Source organism: Pyrgilauda ruficollis, unplaced genomic scaffold (assembly GCF_017590135.1).
Source record: "Pyrgilauda ruficollis isolate IOZ18807 unplaced genomic scaffold, ASM1759013v1 scaffold139, whole genome shotgun sequence".
In the NCBI taxonomy this organism is placed as follows: Eukaryota; Metazoa; Chordata; class Aves; order Passeriformes; family Passeridae; genus Pyrgilauda; species Pyrgilauda ruficollis.
Window position 1 is genome coordinate 878,258 of NW_024512432.1, and position 15,994 is coordinate 894,251.

General features: G+C 45.9%; 1 protein-coding gene across 5 annotated transcripts in view; it reads right to left on the minus strand.

The window, feature by feature from the left end:
- Positions 1-15,994, minus strand: part of ANKRD17 (ankyrin repeat domain 17) — a 67,690-nt gene that overhangs the window by 27,407 nt on the left and 24,289 nt on the right. For all 5 annotated transcript variants that reach the window (XM_041459590.1, XM_041459589.1, XM_041459586.1 and 2 more), the window contains exons 2-7: positions 6,329-6,482; positions 5,613-5,769; positions 4,187-4,334; positions 3,849-3,996; positions 2,539-2,772; positions 1,610-1,704 (exon numbers count right to left, since the gene is read on the minus strand). In XM_041459590.1, the coding sequence (XP_041315524.1) occupies positions 1,610-1,704; positions 2,539-2,772; positions 3,849-3,996; positions 4,187-4,334; positions 5,613-5,769; positions 6,329-6,482 (936 nt within the window). The remainder of the gene's footprint in view (positions 1-1,609; positions 1,705-2,538; positions 2,773-3,848; positions 3,997-4,186; positions 4,335-5,612; positions 5,770-6,328; positions 6,483-15,994) is intronic.

Genomic DNA, 15,994 nt, shown 5'->3' on the forward strand with positions numbered 1-15,994 from the left:
ACTAGGACATATTCACCTTTTACATGAAATGACAGTACTATTTTAGGGAAAAACTCCAAGCCTCCATAAAGAATCTTTCCTCAGGGAAATGCAGAGATGGTGCCTCATCCATCAGGCTCTGGCAAGACAGCTAACTGCTCACCCCTGCTCCACGATGAGGATGGCACGACACGGCACCAAGGCTTGCTTCAAAGCCTCCTATGTGGGCCAAGCAGCCTGCAGGAGAGCTGCTGGAGCTCCACCACACAAGGGAACTGGATCCTTGTTTTAATAAACCCTGCAATGGGGTGGGGCTGCTGACCTCCCTCAAGAGCGAGGAAAAGCCTTCCAACTGGTAACAGATCAGGAAAAGTCACCTGAGCAACCTTCACGAGAGTACCAGCTGCATTTTAAAGTTGAAGCTCTGTGGGCAGCAGTCCTGCAGTGAGAGCAAACACCAACTAAATCACCCTGCTTTTTGCTCCCACAAGGCAAGTGCCATTGCCCAACATCTCATGTGCATTACATCAGTGTTAACTGCTGCCTGAAAAAACTCTCAGGCACAAGTACTCCTGAATGCACACGGCTGCAGAAGGGTTTGAACCTGCACTGGCCATGCCACAGATAGACAATTCTGTCAGGACACATTGAAGCTCAAAGCTGTGCCAGAGAAGGAAGTTTTCCTGTGCCACTGAAGAGCAGTAACTGTTTCTGCACAAAGAACATGCTGAGATGGAAGTCCTTGCTCTGTTTCATTTCACACTGCAAGGTTTTTAAATACTGCTAGAGAAAGCTGCTCCTTCTCTCGTCAGCAGAGCTCAAGGTATGAGACTCCCAACTATCTGCCAGCTCTGAGCACCAGCGTGGAACTGCCTCCCTAGGAAAAGAATTTTGTCCTATAGCTCAGTAATTTTTAACAAAAATTAGGTCTTAACATCTCTGTGAGTCTGAAGGCATTTTTTTTGTCTATTAGAAGAGTTAAAAGGGCAGAAGAGAATGACAAGGAAAGGAAGGCTTGATCCATAGCTCCACCACAAAAACTTCCTGAGGAGAAGGCAACTGCAACATCCAACAAGGTCATTTTACCATAACTCCCATGAACTGCCTGCAAGGCCATGGCCAAGGATATTCATGTGGCTGCTCTGGTCAGATTTCAGGGTGAGATAAAGGACAGCTCGAGTTCTGTTTACCTACGTGACTTTCTTTGCAACAACTTTCAAGAAGTATAATGGTTTCTGTTAATGATTCCCCTCTCTGAAACCATTAACTTCCTTCAACAGACACAACTGGCGATTTTAGAACCATTTCAGTTGTTTCAGGGAAGGGCAGACTAAACAGGGATTTACTGCCCTCCCCTACAGCTACGGGTTCACAGTGTGACATTACACAAGGCTAATGCCATGAAAGTCCCAACACATGAGGAATCCATTAGGAGAGAAGGGTAACAAGGAAATTTAAGAAATGAATTCTCAGTTTAACAATAAAGTTACCTTCCCATCAAGCAGACAAGAGAACCAAAACACCACAGTTAGATTCTGTACCAGAAGGAAACTCAAAGGAACCACTTTCTCCATCTTCAGCAAGAAAAGAGAGCCCACAGACCTCACTGCTCGAGCCTTACATCTCTTACCATGCACGCCTCCATGAGAGCAGTGTGCATCTCATCTGTCTTGTGCTCCTGGTCTGCACCAGCTTCCAGCAGAAACCTCACCATTTCCAGATGGCCTGTGTGGAAAAAATAGTTAACAGAAGGAAATTGCTTGAGAAAGTGCATTTCAATGCTCACAGTGTTCTGAAGGACATAATGAAGGTCACGGATGTCCATGTTACAACATAAAGAGCCCACTCTGGAAAGATGTGTTTGCATCTCTGCCATCTACATGCACAGCAGCTTATCAGTGTAGTTGGTAAGAAATATAAATGAAAGACTAAGACCAACTTCTACACAGGTGCCACACAAGAACCTCTGCTACCAACATCAACTACTCCATGATGGCAAGAGCCTAATAAAACATGCCCTGAGTGACTATAACAGCAGCTGCTGGGCTGTAGCAACATATTTTGCCTCTTAATTAAACATCTTCATCCCTTTCTGAGGTGCTGCAATTTTGCTGCCTAATGCTCTAAGGGAGGAAACAAGGGCCTGCTGTCCTCAGCACTGACACCTAAAAGGCAGTGTTCCTAAACCTGCCATGATTTGCCAGTGCCAAGTCCTTTAAAATCAAATATTTGCTGTATTTAAGCAGAGATACCTGGCATAATACAGCTGTAATAGAGGAAGTTTAGCTTACTTCTTCTGTAATATAATACATTACCTCCTTGTCTCTTCATTTGTTTAACAGAGCATCTTCTAAATAATCATAGCTCAGACCAAAGGTTTACTCAGATACTCAGACTCTGCACACAGATGATTTTGCATACGGCACAGGCACGCTGTGTGGTATCACAGGCAGGACAAGAGCACCACAGGGTCTGCTCACACCCTTTAAAACCCCCTGGTGCTGGGCACCAAGGCTGAAGGAAGGCAGGCTGGCCCTGGCACTGGTGCACAGCGGTTACCTTTGTAGCAAGCCAGCGTCAGCGCGCTCTCCTTGAACTCGTTGGAATGCGTGTTGATGCCAGCCCCGTTCTCCAGCAGCACCCTGGCCACCTCCACGTGGCCGGCGCTGCCGGCCTCCATCAGCGGCGTGTGACCGTTCTCGTTGTGGTCCTCAATGCTGGCGCCCGACTCCAGCAGCACCTTCACGACGTCCACGTAGCCCCCGGCACAGGCGTAGGTCAGGGCTGTGTTGCCTTAAGGCACAGAGAACAAGGGTTGGGAACAGAACCTGGTGGCCTTCCTCCTCCACCCAGAACTTCACCTGATGCTCCCATCCATCCCTTGTACCTGGATACCTGATGGAAGAGGGCTTTTCAGGCTACAGATGAACAACTACAGGGAGGGGGAAATCAGTAGTGGCACCAAGCAGCTCGGTGCTGACAGACTGAGCACCTCCTTGTGCCTGTACTGATGCACCTCTCTTCCCATGCCTAGCCCAGCCTCTGTCACAAAGCCCCATCCATTTTCCTGTTAATCAGCAGGGGCACATGATGCTGTAACAATGAAAGCCCAAAACCAGGAGTAGAATGAACTGCTGCTTCTACATCAACTCAAACACCTGCAAGGGGCCAGTTCCAAAAAGTTCCTAGCCTTTACAAGGAAAGGAAAACAACTTCAGTGCAAAAAATACAAAAACATGGATCTGCACACAACAGTCAAAGAAACTTCCTCTTCCATCTTGAAAAATGTTACAGGTCAAGGCCTCATTGCCACTGAGAAAACTACTTCACTGATAAAAAAATTTAACAAATAAATAAGGTGCCTTCTGGTATCCCCCTCTCCCCCTCACTCAGGGTCAGCTCACCATTCATCAGTTACTGCTGACTACACATCAGCTCTCCACTTCCAGGCTACAAAAACTTACTAGATTTCCCAATCTGGTCACTTCAACACAAATGGCTAGCAAATCACCATGGAAAGAGTGGAAGGGGAGGCCCTCTTGTCACTTTCCCCTTGGGTTTCCTGACCTGCCACCAAATAACTTTTGCACATACACACAAACTTACCAAATCATGCTCAAAATGTGACAACAAATCCTATGTACTCAAACACCTTCCAGTTACTAACTGATCTTATCCACCTCTGTACATATCTATCTATCCATAATATTTCCATCTTTCAGAGTTTGACTTAAAAAAGAGAATTTAAATGGCAAAACCACAAAGAAGCATTCTGCCTTGCTGGGCTGAGAGCCACTGCTCCCAGACTTCCATGCCAAGTTCCCCGCACAGAGCAAACCCCAGCTCTGGATTCCCAACAGCCCCTTTACCTGTGGATGACTGTGCGTTCACATCAGCACCGTGAGCTAGCAGCAGCTTGACAATTTTGACGTGCCCGCCGTTGGCAGCAGCCATCAGAGGCGTGATGTCTCCCTTGATTCCCCGGTCCTCCACATTGGCATGCATCGCCAGGAGAACCTGCCGAGAGACACTCATCAACAACACGGAGTGACACACCTCGCCCCTGCGCTACAAACCCCCGCCTTCACCCCAGTGCTGGGGACCTCGGCACCCCCTTCCACGTGCTAATATACCAAAATGCTAATAATCCGATTTAACATTTCTTTCTGTACAACGCACACGTGGCACAAACAGCCAGGAAACCAACCTGTGCAAGCTCATAATATCCTGCTGAGCAGGCCAAACAAAGGAGGCTCTCCCCTTCTTCTGTGTGCTCGTTCACACTCCGGCCTTCAATGAGCAACTTCCGCACGGCATTCACATCTCCTTCGGAACAAGCCTCGGCCAAGCTGCGGCTAACGAGGGGGAAAGCATTCAGAGTGGAAATGGACCGTGCCTCAGCTCCAGTGTGCCGTGAGGACACAGTCAGCAGAAAAGGAAACACGAGCTAAAAACGTGCCAACTGCTAATTAAAGAAGTGCCAGTTTTACACTTGAGGTTTCCCAGCTAACTGGGCTGAGAATTAAGTCGTGTCCATATTCACTCCTATTAATTTTTAACAGAAGTTGACAAGAGAAATAGATGCAGGATATCCCAGGACCACAGAACATGGAAATCACCTGTCAAACTTGAGAAAACTTTATGTGTTCAGCTCTGTAACTATTAATTGAACTAAAACAAATCAACTACATCAGTCTCCTCCTGCAGGAAACTTAACCACTTCCCTTCTCTCCTGTGCTGAAAATACCAGGATCTTGCAACCAGACATAATTTTAACACACGGAGAATCAGTTCTGAAATATGTCTCTTCACTATATGCTGACCTTTTTTTTTTTAATTTCCAAAACCCTCTGTTCTTAGAACAACTTTGGCAACTACCACCATTCCCAAGAAAGAGGTGCAGAGGGGATGCAAACAGAACAGAAGCAGACATAACCCAAAATTATACTGCTCTTCATGCTGTTCATGCAGCAAGGAATCTTTCTTTGGATTTATTCTGTACAGAAGGAACAAACTTCTGACTAGCACAGGACCACTTGGCTGTCCCTCCTAACACTGTTTCCACTGCACTGAAGCCTTGTGGCAGGCTGGAAGGAAACCTCCATCTTCTTTCCCTCCTGAATACCCCAGTAAGACAAAATTGCACATGTGAAGTTACATGTAAAGCTGTAGAGCCTCTCTGGCCGAGGGTCTATCCAGGGCCCTATGCGGCACTGACCACTATGGAGCTCCAGTCCCTCAAGGCTGTTTCCCTTCCTCAATTAAAATCCCTAAAAGGTTTTATTTATCTGAAATCTTGTTTCATGCTATGACTGAATGACCCATGTGGGGATTTGCAACTCTTTGGAACATTTCTAAGGCCCATAGCATTGAAGAGCTTAGAAATGTTTCTACAGCTGGTCACGATAAACTCCTCGGAGCGCCATTCCGTAATTCTAAGCAGCACGAATTGCTTCACTCTCTACTGCAGGACCTGCCAGTCCACAAATATTTAAGCAGGAGAAGCAAAGGTGATAACCTGGCACCAATTCCACTTGAGTAAGAGTTTCATCATCCCCCAAGCGCTAGAACAAGAAAAACCGCTTCCAGAAGGAGCAGAGGGCTGAGAAGCTCCAGGAGCAAAGCTGCCTTACTTGTCCGTCTGCCCCGCGCTGGCTGTGCTCTCCGCTCTCATCCGGGTCAGCGCGGCGGCGGCTTCATCCAACGCGCAGCTGACCGACGAGGTCAGCCTGCGCAGCACCTCGGGATCGGCAAAGGCTTTCCCATCCGCTGTCGACAGCTTCCCTATTCCTGCCGTTCCAATCCACGGCGTGCCAGGAATGGAGAGAACACACAAGTTGAAACGGAGCCTATGAGATCTGCCGGCAGGAACGTTCCAAGCACACCAACTACAGCTTCCAGAATGATGGGTTTAACTGTTCACAACACTCATTAAGAGCTGCATGTGACTGAAACCCTCCAATCCACACAAGGAATCAGTTTTCAGCTACTGAAACTACATAATATAAGCAACTATTAAAGCTTTTCACACAGGAACTGCTGCAAAATAAAACCCGTTGAGCAATTCAGGGTTTGACATAATGGCACACGCCGAAGTCGGGCGTCAATTTTGACTCAGGCTTTTAGAACGCCAGCACTGGAGAAATCTCATTGGAAACATCTGATTTTCCAGACCTTGGAATACCCTAAAACCAAATTCTTTCTGTTCTGTGACACCCTTGCCAAATCCAGCCCGCGGTGCGTTTTGCAGCTGTAACACGCTCCTATGGATTAGCCTTACGCAAGCGATTCCAGTATGGACTCCTGTAAGGGCTTTGGGGTTAAACCTGTACGGGACATGAGGACTTACCCGCAGCTTCAAGTAAAGCTTCTAATCTTGCCTGGGTTTCGGGATCTACTGTTCTCAGGTCAGCACCATCAGCAGTACTTGACAGCAGCAGTTTAGAAGCTGTTTCCAACATCGGGTTTTCGAGATCATCCTGATCCAAGATAAATGATTCCACCTGAAAAGTAACAGGCCTGGTTTAAGAATGATATAACTGACCAAACTAGACTTAAACCACAAAAAACCCAACAGCTGCAGTTATTATTTAAGCATTTTATTTTTAAGTACTTTGTTGGCTTCACGTATCTCACTTTGGGTCTGATGTCTCCTAATGCAACACCCAAAGAAAAGAAGCACATGGCCAAGCAACACCTTCCACATAATATCAACGACACTATAAAACTACTTTATGTCACAGCATCTTTCTCAGGAGAACATTTTCTTAAACTTGATCTATAGAATATGCAACTGTTTATCTGCCTTTTGTAGAAAAGAGATGCTGAGCTTTCCAAATTCTTCTCTAGACCCTACTTTTCTGTGCTGTCCATCCGTTTCTGCTGTGAAATAGGCAGAAATCAGGAGCGAGATGAGTGTTTTAGAGAAGAAAGCCCTAATACTAATTTATGTTATCCTGTCTGCTAGAGGACAAGTAGTTCAGAGAAGACATTTCTCTCAGAGTTCCATGAGCTCACTCCACAGCCTGTGAACTAGTCACCAAAACAATTATTAAATTATGAATCCCCCTACAAAGCTCAACAGCTTCCAAAGTTTCCAGTTTCAAAACCCAAACCCCAATCCCAATCCAAAATCAGAATCAATTTAAATGCCAGTCTGCCCAACAGAGAAATCACATGTGCCACCCCTACAACAATTAAAAACTGCAGTCACCTCTGGATAAAAGCAGCCACTGTCTGCATCTGTTTCCATACGGAATATACCCCGTTGAAACAGAAAATTATTTTATTCTTAAGCTTCATTTGTGTCTCCAAACTTTCAAAGCAGTCCCATGAGCATCACAAGTTCAGATTCCTGCAGATAAATTCCCCAAGAATCCTTCTATGTGGGCAGACAAACCAGAAGAGCAAGCAGGTCACCTAAGGACTCCTGGAAGGTCCCTCCAGCCTCACATCCATTCTCCTGTCACAAGTGGGGAGCTCACACAACTTTTGCCTTCTGCCGTCTGTCTCCCACTCAACACTTGCAGGACACACTCAGCTTCAACCCAACTCCCTTGTTTGCTAAGGAAGGCAGGCTGAGCACTACTTCCCCATTTTCTTCATTTTATCCCTCCAACACCACCAGTGAGAAACAAAGCCTCTGGTCAGCTCTTGGCAATACACAAACACACATCTCAAGGGCACCTCTAAAGGCTCCCTCTGCTCTTTTGCAGCCACCACTCTGCCCTCCTCCTCCAAATCTGGGAACATCAAGCTGAAAGGGAGGATTCCAGCCTCAGACCCAAGTGGCTCTGACGCCAAGAGCAGGACAGCCCAGCAGCACTGCCTGTCGCCCCTCAGCAGTGTTTTCTCCGAGCCACACTCACACAGGCTGCTCTCTCCAGCTTGGCAAACTGCTGAAGGCAGCTCCTGGTTTGCTCCCCACTCCTCAGGAGCCCTGCCTTGCCAGGCTCCTCTGCCCATCACCGCTCTCTGTACCTACACTGGTATTTTAGGCCTGTTTTGGTTCATCTGAGGACTTGCAGTTTGTCTTCTTCCAGAGGACAGCCAGCCTGCTGCGGCAAGACAGAGGAACCGCTGCGCTGCTCAGGAGCCAAGCGACAGATTGCACCCCTGGAAAGGCAAACTCCGGAGCTGTGGAAGGATTCTTGGCTCACCCAACTCGTGCAAAATCCCAACTGCTCAGACTAACTGAAAAAAAAAATCTCCTCCAAGTGAAATAATGAACAGCTGGTCGTAGTTCCTCCTAACACTATGAAATATTTGCTAAGAAAAAAGTCAAAATAGGAAAACTACTCTCCCCCACACATCTCCTCTCCCCAAAATTAGGTCTTTCACGCAGTTTAAGTTTCAAATGGAAAAATCCTCTCATCTTCCTTCCAGCTAGGAATATGTGCACGGTGTGATTAAATAAATGACCCAAGGAGGACGGGGAGAAGCAGAAATCCACCCACAAACAACACAGCACCGAGACTCCCATGAGGGACCAGGAGAAAACATCCTCACAATAAAGTTTGGGGAATGTTTATATTATGTGCTGTCACTGACAACATTCCGAACAGTATCAAGAAATTAACTAACTGGAAAAACACTTCACACTATTTTTTAATATTAAATACAGAGAAAAATCTTTTCTATTGCAAGGTAGAAGAGATCCACCTTCAGCCTGCAGAACTTCTCCTCTTTGCAGTTTCCAAACTGTTATTTACCTACAGGGTTTCATTACAGTCTTGTCATTTCAGTTTTTCTGCACAACACCAAGTACCATACAGGGACAGTGATCAAGACATGGTGTACCAAAGCAGGGAATAAAACCCTATTTTGGCAGAAGGGAAAACTCTACTTCTGCTTCTCAGAAAATCCTGCCCTCTCCACAGAAGCTACAAACGAAGACAAAACATTTCCATGTACCAGGTCAAGTAAACAGACATTTCCTTTAAAGGGCTGCAGACGTATTTTATTTCCCTTGACTAAAAAAAAGTCTAGAATAGCATACAAATGCTCCACCTTACATATCAGAACACTTCATCTGCATGCTCCGTCAGCATTCCTCCAATCCAACAATACTCTGACATAACCCAATTGTTCAGGGTCCCAACATCAGCCCTTTTACAAGATTTCTCCTACTCTATCATCCTGCAGTAAGAACCTCATGTTCTCTCCTGGCCTAGGTTTACTTTGCTCAAAACAATTTTTATTATATTTGCCGCTTCTACTACCAGAAAGATGCCAGGAGAACAAAACTCCCAGGTTCTGGCTGCTCTCATGTCTGTACCCACTGAAGACAGCCCTGTAGATGCCAGCAAGTTTGTTCTGACTGACAAACACCAACTACTCAAGATGCATTTGGACAAATGCCAGGTTAGGACAGGAAGACAAAGCACACCTGAGCTGCCCTAAGTGGTGAGGTTCTGCCACCACATCGTGCTGAATCAAACAGAGACAGAATTCAGCTCTTGATGCTCACTCTGACTTCATCCATCTCTCTCCATCAAGCCACCCACACACAGAACTGCCATCAGCACAGATCCCACTGTGAACCCAAGCCTCCACATCATCTCACACAGATGTAAACTAAGGCCAAAGAATCAACTTCCCCTCAGAGTTTCCCTCACAGTAAGAAGACACAACAAAACCCCAAGTAATTGCACACACATAAAAAACCCAAACAAACAGCAATTCTCCAGCATTAACGAAGAAAAGCTTTGGGTTATCTACTGATTTCAAATTTGCTGCTTTTAAGGCTAAACATGGATTAACACCTTCCTAACTTTACATCAGGCCAGGGAGGGAGGGAGAAGGGAAAATGCATCCCACCTACAAACAACTGTCTCTTCACATCTCCTCCTAGGAGGAAGAGATCAGCACCCAACACCAGGCAGCTCCTCTAGAACCACACCATCAGCTAAGGTACCAACTATGCAAAATACCAAAATGAGCATACAATGCCTAAATTAACATCACAAGCTAAAAACAGTAGCAACTCTAACCTTACTCCCAGCAGAAGGACCTGCCACCAGTTCCATTTCCTGAGAGCTTTAAAATGAGCTGAACTCTATCAGAATAAAACCACCTCTCAAACACTCATTTTAGGAACAAGGCAGAAAAGATTTCCAGCACCCACCACCCTCATTGCAAATGCCACAAGCTCCATTTTTAATGCATCTATCAGCTCATTTACAGAGCACCTCTAGCATTTGGTTATCACCGAGTTACAGTTTTCCTAAGTAACATCTTTGCTATAAGGACAACCCCGAAGCATTGAGAAAAGGCTGTAAAAAGTAATTTTCTCCTTCCCATCTCAGGTTCCCTGTCTGATTCCAAGAGCCCATTTTGCTGATCCCATTCCCTGCTCCTTCTCCTTCAGGTCATCCTGCATGCACACAGTGTTGACGTGCTCCTGCCTTCCAGCATTTACCCAGAGCAAGCACTCTATCTAAACTGCAAAAACTAAAATCACATCTGTAAGGTGCCATGCAGAGGGAGAACAGCAAAGAGGTGCCCAAAAGGTACATTTGGGCACTCAGGGTCATTAGCCAGCCCAAACCTTTGCTCAGAAGAACCTGAGTGGCACCTTGGCACAAACACCCAGCGGCATCTCCCTGGAAGCTGCCTTTTAGCCGTTTGTAAGGCAGCAGCCAGCAGAGCATCTGTGTCTCTGGATGACAGGCTCAGAGCCTTAGTGCAGAGCTCCTGAAGCAGCACCAAGGAAGCAGTGCACTGCAGTGGAGTGTCTGGCAGCCAGGCTGCACACAGCAGCTCTGCACGCCTGTCAAATTGCAAGTCGGGCTCATTAACCCAACAGGATTTACTTTTTAAGCTTCAGTGTTTTTAAGCACCGTAATATAAAACAGCAGCATCTGAATCTGGACTTGGATGAACCACACTAGTTCAGACAAGTATTAAAAGACAAAAAAATGCCATCTCTCAGGAAAAAAAATCTTTTGGCTTATTTTTGGGGCTGGCCCCTATTTTCCAGTCTTAAAATCCAACACTATTTGATGTCCCAGCTTTTCTCAGTGAGGACTTTCACCTTCTATTAGGCAAGGAACACAGTTTAGAATTTGCTAAATTTTTACCTTGGCATTTGGGCCCTTGGTGTTTGACACCCAGAGGATGCCAAACAGATCCTACGAGGATGAGAGCAAAGCCCTTCAGAAGAACCTTAAGGACAAGGAACAGCCAGTGAGTGGCCATTGTTGGGCAGCAAACTGTACCCCTAAAATAAACCTTACCTGACATTCCTTTTGCATCAGTTCGTTGTGAGGCACTTACTGCCAATTAGCAAGCCCTTCAGCAGCTGATTTTTCCCAGCTCCAAAACTTTCGGAGAGCAGCAGAAGGTTTTTAAAGACAACAATAAATTTAGTAAGAATTGTCAACTCTATTTGCTGTTGCAAAGCCACCTTCAGACCAAAACCACAACCATGACCAGGTCAGTTAATAACCCTTAGTCCAGCTTTGCTGACTTCAGCCCCACTTCCCTGCTTGAAAAGCAAGGAAGTTCCAGATTCTTTCCTTACTCAGCTAAAAATGACTCCCTTACAGTGAGCAGTTTTAATCCTGATTTCCAGGAGGAACTCCTCACGCCTGACCTACAACCACAGTGCTTTCCCTGGTGCTCCAGCAACTCCCGTCCAAGATAATCTCAGCTTTCCCTCCAGAGCGACTTCAGCTCTCACACCTCCAAGACACTGCACTGAAAAACAATTTATCTATCTATCTATCTACACTTCATACATTACTGAGCATTTCTTGACAGCATATTTCCCACTGTTCACTTCAATAATACACTTGAAGTCTGTTTCACACAGAAATAGCAATGTTTATACTATTACCTTGCAAGGGGAACACACAAGAGGAAATAAACCCCCACTCCCAGTGCAAGAACAAAGTCCAGCTCTGACTAATAACAAGCTAAGTTCACTTTGCAAGACACTGCTAGGGCTTTTTCATGCCTTATATCCAACCGTTTGATGCACATCAAGGGATTCGTGAGGCAAGACTGAATCAAAACAAAGCAAGGATCATTTGAAATGTGACCAACCGGGCCAAGTATTTCAAGCACCAATTTTTCACTTTGGGATCCAAAACACAACATGGAAATTGGCAACTCAAAACCTCTGCAAATTACAAGGTACAACACCCCATACTACAGAGAAAGAACATCATGTTTGCTCTCCCTCACCCAGCTACCTTTTAGCCTTCAGAATATCACCTCTGATGCTTTCAAAATACATGAGCCCATCTCAGTTTCAGGACAGCTTACTGGAAAAAATACTCGGATTTGCAACATCAAGACAGAGAAATTAACTTACACATGTCCTCAAACACACCAGTGAGAATGGATTTTGACTTTCACAAACTAGCTATTGAGGCAAAGTATAGGGTTCTGCCTCTTCACCTACATGTTTTCAGGTGAAACTACCACCTAGTAACACAGGTTTCAAGGCTCTTTGCACATCTTCACAGCATTAATAATGCATTACAGAAAAAATTCCATCCAAGGCTTTACTGAAGCCAAGGCTCTGGCAGTGCCTGTCATTTCTATGGGTTAAATCCTCACCACCACGCCATTAGGATAACATATCCCTGAAGCATAAGTGATGGTTTCCTGGCTCCTTACACAAGACACCATTTTCTTTAGACAGAGATCAGTTCCCTGGTCACTGCAAGGGAAAGCAGACATGGAAGCCAAGTGCAGCAGATGATCAAGTGCCCACTCCATTTCAGCCTTGCAGATTTTGTGTGTTTTCCTCAAATCTACTTCCTAAGAGGAGCAAGCTGTGTGATTCTCACTTGCCCTACCCTGCTACTACAGCACTGTCTGCCAGCACCACCTCTCCCCTGCACGGTGAGGATTGCTCCCAATGATCTGGGATACACAACCAGACCCCTTGGCTTCTCAACATGCACTGGCCCTCCCCAAACCAAAATGCCTCGTTCAGCACAAATCCCAAGTCTGGCAGATCCGGAGATCTCAACGCTATCTCCTTTCATTTTATTCCTTTGACTGTACGCTGCATTTCTCTCGCCGCTGCTACGAAAACTGAAAGGGGGAGAGGAGGAGGGAGGTGAGAGGAGCAGCATGCTGCTGAAATGGCATAACACAGTCCCCAGGACTGGCACCAGCCGAGTCTCTGCTGCAGGGACACCTGCATTAGGACTGCAGTGTGCTTCTGATGACGAGACAGGTGCTGAGGTATTCACAGGAAAATTCCCTCCTCTCCTCCGCACGCTGCATTCCCAGCAGCATACACAGCAGTAAAAACAGAGGGGCAGGCATGCTGAAAGCTGTAGCTATGAGAAGGTTGTGAAACTGCAAGGAATAATATTCTTTTTCCATTTCAAACCCTCATTCCAAGCACTTGGCATACTTCCATTTGAAGCAAATTCATGCATTAACTGGTATTCAGCTGCAACCATTCATGCGAGAAAAAATTCATGTCAGTGTAAAAATAGCAACACCTCGTCTCACTATCATTTTAACTTCCATGCCCAAATTTCACATTTATGTGGGGGGAAAAAATACACATTTTAGTCTCTGACATGAATAACAAGATATAAACATCACTATAAAAAAAGCCACTGAAACACATACTCATGCGTCTGAAAACTGAGCTTCAGACAACACTGTTACATCAACAATATAAAGCTGCCACATTTTCAATCTGAGCCCTCAACACAAGTTCACACCTACATTCTCCTCCCAACCCTCCCCCAACCTGAACTTCTGACATAAACCCCTTCTTTTGGAGAAGCTTTGAAAGAACTGACCTCAGAAGCAAAGCTCTGACAGTGTATCTCTCCTATCTATCACCAGAGATGTGGGGGTCTGCATCAGAGCCACAGACAAACAGCAGCACCTGTAATAAAGGTTCTTCCCATGCCGTTGCAGAACCAAAATGGAAACCAACCCCTGCAGAAGCTGAGGGATACTAAAGGGACAGCCTGAGCCTATGCAGGCAGTTTTTGCCATCCTTAGCAAGTCACCTGTCCAGTCTTCCTCACTGTTGTATCTATTTAGCAGAGACAAAGTAAAGGGATCACAAAACCATGAATGAAGGAGATGGTACCACTGGGCTTCCCAGAATCACCCTCTTCCCTCATTGCCAAAATCCCCAAATGTCACACCTGAACAACTGCAGCCCCCTAAGACTCTCCCTCAAGTACCTGAGGTAAGCACCACCTAAGCTACTTAACAAATTACTTACAGGGCCACTCAAAGCAGATCCCCCACACCACAGCCCTGAAAAGCTCAGAGGGGTTACATTCCCTCTGACCCCCCAGACTGAGCCACAACAGAAACAGCATTTTGGAGTTTTCCTGAAGGACAGCTCAAGGACTCTATCTAACTTCCTTGGATAAGCACATCCCATCACCACAGACTCACAAAGATCCTTAAACATGACACAGCCAGCTTTGATGGATTCAGCAGTGAGAACTAAGGAAGGCAAAGAACACAAGCAGTACAGGACAAGGTAGTTCTGCAGTAGGTGCCATATGAAGTTGATTCAACTTGGTCAACTCAGTAATTAAAAAGTGGGAAGTACACAAAGCATGACTCTGCTCTGAGCAGAAGATTTTAGCTGTATTTCTACCTGAAACACAGCTCACTGGCATCTGCAGACAACGTGTGCACCGCTGAGAAAGGACTGAGGAGTCCTGCTGTGCACTGCTACATCCTATTCCTCACTGCCCTACTTTCAAGGGACTAATGATTCTCTTAAGCCTTGTTTAAGGAAGGTGAGCTCCCAAGAAAGAGAAAATCCTTCTCTAACAGTTAATCATGTTCCTTCTCCACCGGACTCACCTTTTGCCTTCACTGTCCAAGGATAGATTTGACTAACTCTCAATACAAGACACTTCTAAGCATGCCATGAAGCACCTTGTTACACCAACAGATCCACAGCGACTGACTTGGATCCTTGAAGCATCTTCCTTCAATATAACACCTAAGGACAAGGTGAAGACCGAAAAGAAACCCCAAAACCCTCAGCTGTTAAAAACAAATGCATTGTTTCAGTCCTATCTCTACAAGAGTCAAGGTTGAAATCACAATGATAATTTATTATCTTTATCACTGATGAACCTGAGGGGGCTTTTCCACACATCAGCTGCCTGCAGAGTCTTCAAGAAGTACCTTGAGCTCTCTTCTCACAGCTCATTAAACAGCCATTTCTATGTCACACTCAGACTTTGCTGCAACAGGCCTCGACCCTTCACTCATCCTTTGAAAAGGGAGTTTAGCTTTGCACAACTAAAGGTGGAACAACTTCTCACAAATGCTTTTTCTGGAATATTTTCCCCCGTTCCATTTGCCCGGCCTCATGCACTGTGTCCAAGTTTCAGCTCAGAACTGTGCACACCCATCCATTTCCAGCTGAAACAAGTTGTTTTTCTAAGGATTGTAGCTCAGCACAGCTGAACAATGGAAACATGACATCCCAACTCGTAAGTGGACAAAGCCAGCAGCAATAAAGCCCTGGGCAGACTGAGCTGTGGGGCCTTGCCTTCACCCACATTGCCTAACAGCAGAGCTGAAGTGTGTCCATGCAGGAGCAGCTCTCTCCCATCTGAGCACAAGATCCTTTCTTGCAGTGCAGCCAGCCCTCGGATCAAAGCTGCTCCTCTAGAGCCCATGCCAAGCAAGCTGCTGAACTCAGCAACCATGCAGATCCAGAGGAAAAAGAGGACAGGCATTTATAGCTCAATATGTCAGTGACAGCCAAGACCACCCTCCTACCCCTCCATCAGAATCATCTATTGCCCTCCAAAATCAACTTCCCAAAAGGAAGCCTCTGCATGGTCAGTTTTACCTGACAGAGCATGCTGCATTTTTAAGGTTAAGAAGAGACAAACCATGGACTTTTCCAGTCTTCAACAACAAATGCTCTCAATTTTTACACTGAATGTGCCAGAAAGCATTTCTCAGCCAGCACAGACCTTCAGCAACCAGCCTAGTCAGCTTGGCTGCATTCCTCTTGCATCCACAAGTGACTACAGCAGTAGTA